Source organism: Amphimedon queenslandica, unplaced genomic scaffold, assembly GCF_000090795.2.
Source record: "Amphimedon queenslandica unplaced genomic scaffold, v1.1 AMPQUscaffold_8047_Cont20006, whole genome shotgun sequence".
NCBI classification, from domain to species: Eukaryota; Metazoa; Porifera; class Demospongiae; order Haplosclerida; family Niphatidae; genus Amphimedon; species Amphimedon queenslandica.
The window spans coordinates 1-2333 of record NW_003551673.1 but is presented as its reverse complement, the minus strand read 5'-3'; the positions used below and the strand labels follow the sequence as shown (position 1 = coordinate 2333).

Genomic DNA, 2333 nt, shown 5'->3' with positions numbered 1-2333 from the left:
ACAAGCTCTTACTTCCTGTCAATCTTGTATGGCTCCTTCTGTAGTAAGTCTTTAATGGAGTCTCCAATATGCTGCACATCATTTACCGTGAGGCCATGGTTATTCTTATCTTTACGCGGTGCAACGATGCTAATGATGACTGCATCGTGAGGATTGGTATCACCATCGTAAGGATGAGAGTGAGGCTTTGGAGTGAATCGAGTCACATCAGCAACACAGCAATCACTGAATGAGACCTCTTTTAGCATAATGCGACATTGCCCTGTGGTTTTCTATTGGGAGAAAAAGAGAGAGAGAGATTACAGCATCATACATACATAAGATAAAACTTTATCATGCCATGCAAGAGATTCCAATGACAAATCATATGCAGTAACTTTAGAGCCTTTAATCTCAGTACTACTATAGACAGTACTTGCATAGCTTTGTTGCCTGAAATAGCCCAGGGTAATGTTCTTTGAACTTCAACAAGAAACAGAATTGGCACAATAATGCATTAGCATGCAGTGATATTGATTCTCTTCTATACTACTTCTAAAATGCACACCTATTACAACATACTAGATGCTCATTACCTCGTGAAGATGTGGCACTAGTTGCTTGATAGCTGTTACAAGATTCTTTGAATAATCCTCTTTAGCAGCTGCTTTTCGATCGTCTCCCGCTTTTGGAAGCAATCCATTATTCACTGTAATATCAATAAAAGCAGTTGGCCAAATGTCAGTCATTGCTCAGAGATTGAGGTAGAAAGATAGGTAGATATACTAAGTTTATCCTTTATGACTAAATGTATGAACAATTCAGTAAAAGCTGCAGTCTAAATACTAGTTATAAGAAGACAAAAACCCCCTCTTTCCTTTTAGAGAAGTTTTAATCCAATGAATAAGTAGCTTATAGACTAAAAGCTACTACTCAAAGGCTACAATTATGAGTATAACTGTCCCTTTTCTGTCACTTCTTAGTATAATAAGGTGGTTCCCCTGGTGGACTGTCTGCTTTCGATGTTTGCTTAAGTGGCTCTTTACCGAAAGATTAGTAGTAAGCAATAATACTCCCACTACATGGAATTAATGACGGTGTTTTCCCAATCCTTGAAAACAGTACACAACTTTAATGAAGCTTCGCAGTCAGTGGAGGGAGGGAGGAGGTGTATGAGAAACAATGCCAGATATTGTTTGTCCAGTGTTACTATTTTTAGCTACAGCATCGGGGGAAGAGTATGAATATTCTGAGAAATAGAAGGAGGAGTGCCAAGGAATAACAATAACAATGACACTATCATTCTATCACTACGATACAATACAATAGTACTCACTTTTATAACACAGAAGCTCTAGAGTAATCAATGTGTGTGCAAATAGAATTAAAGTATTATTTTAAATATTAAATTGACAGCTGTTTACATGCATAGTCATGCATAAACTGTACAGATGTACATGTACATGGTTTTACTACATTATGTGTATGTACATGCGTGTGTGTGTGAAAATTTCTTTCTCTAACAATAACATCAGTAATGATGCACCTTATGGTTGTAATAATTACTAAAATCATACACAAACACAGCCGATAAACAACAACAAACAAACAATAATAATAATAATAACAACAAATAATAATAATAAGGTAAAACACGCACGCACGCGTCACTAGTTAAATCTAGAGAGCCAAGACGATGCTTTTCCTTTTGATGATAGTTCGTTGTTTAGTTCAGCGATTTTATGTTCTAGTTCCTGGTTTTTGCATTGGGCCTCTACCAGTGCGAGTTTAGTTTGTGCTAGTTCTAGTTCTACTTGTCTTAGTCTTTGCTCTGAGGATAATGAGGAGAGATGATCAGAAGTGGAGGATTCTGAACCAGGGCTGCCAAGTTTAGCCTGAGAGAGAGAGGGGGAGGGAGAGAGGAAGATGGGGAGGGAGAGAGAGGGTGGAGGGAGAGAGAGGCCAAAAAGAATAAGTTTTACTTCATATCAGTTACTAAATTTTATCTTTACTTTGACTTCCAGTAGTTCTTGATGTAGCTCTTCCTTCTGTTTTTGATGGCCCTCATCCAACTGCTTATGTAGCTATCAAGTTGATCATTAATTCAAATAAAAATAACAAAGCCAGGTGCTACCAACCTGCTTGTATTCGGTGATTGCTACTTCGTGTTGCTGCCTCTCTTCTGTTAGTTGGATCATGGCTTTTTGATAAGTTGTCTTTGCCTAAAAGAAAAAAAAAGAAAAAGAAATGGATAAAAAAAAGAAAAAAATGGTGTCAAGAGTGGGATTCGAACCCACGCCCACATACGTGGACCAGAACACTCACATAACCCGCATTACGGGCAAGGGAATTGC

General features: G+C 37.8%; 2 protein-coding genes across 2 annotated transcripts; both read right to left on the bottom strand.

Moving 5' to 3' along the window:
* Positions 1 to 12: 12 nt before the first annotated feature.
* Positions 13 to 1176, bottom strand: LOC109591486 (uncharacterized; the record flags this gene model as incomplete). Its single annotated transcript, XM_020007212.1, has 2 exons — positions 576 to 1176; positions 13 to 272 (listed from the first exon to the last, which is right to left on the bottom strand). Coding segments are annotated over exons 1-2 (413 nt in total), but the record flags the coding sequence as incomplete, so codon positions are not given.
* A 323-nt stretch (positions 1177 to 1499) lies between these two features.
* On the bottom strand, positions 1500 to 2322 carry LOC105315788 (rab GTPase-activating protein 1-like). The gene is made up of 3 exons (XM_011410535.2): positions 2118 to 2322; positions 1992 to 2063; positions 1500 to 1874 (listed from the first exon to the last, which is right to left on the bottom strand). Exons 1-3 carry the CDS (start codon positions 2175 to 2177, stop codon positions 1650 to 1652), a joined length of 357 nt encoding a protein of 118 aa, XP_011408837.2. The 5' UTR covers positions 2178 to 2322; the 3' UTR covers positions 1500 to 1649.
* Between the last annotated feature and the right edge of the window lie 11 nt (positions 2323 to 2333).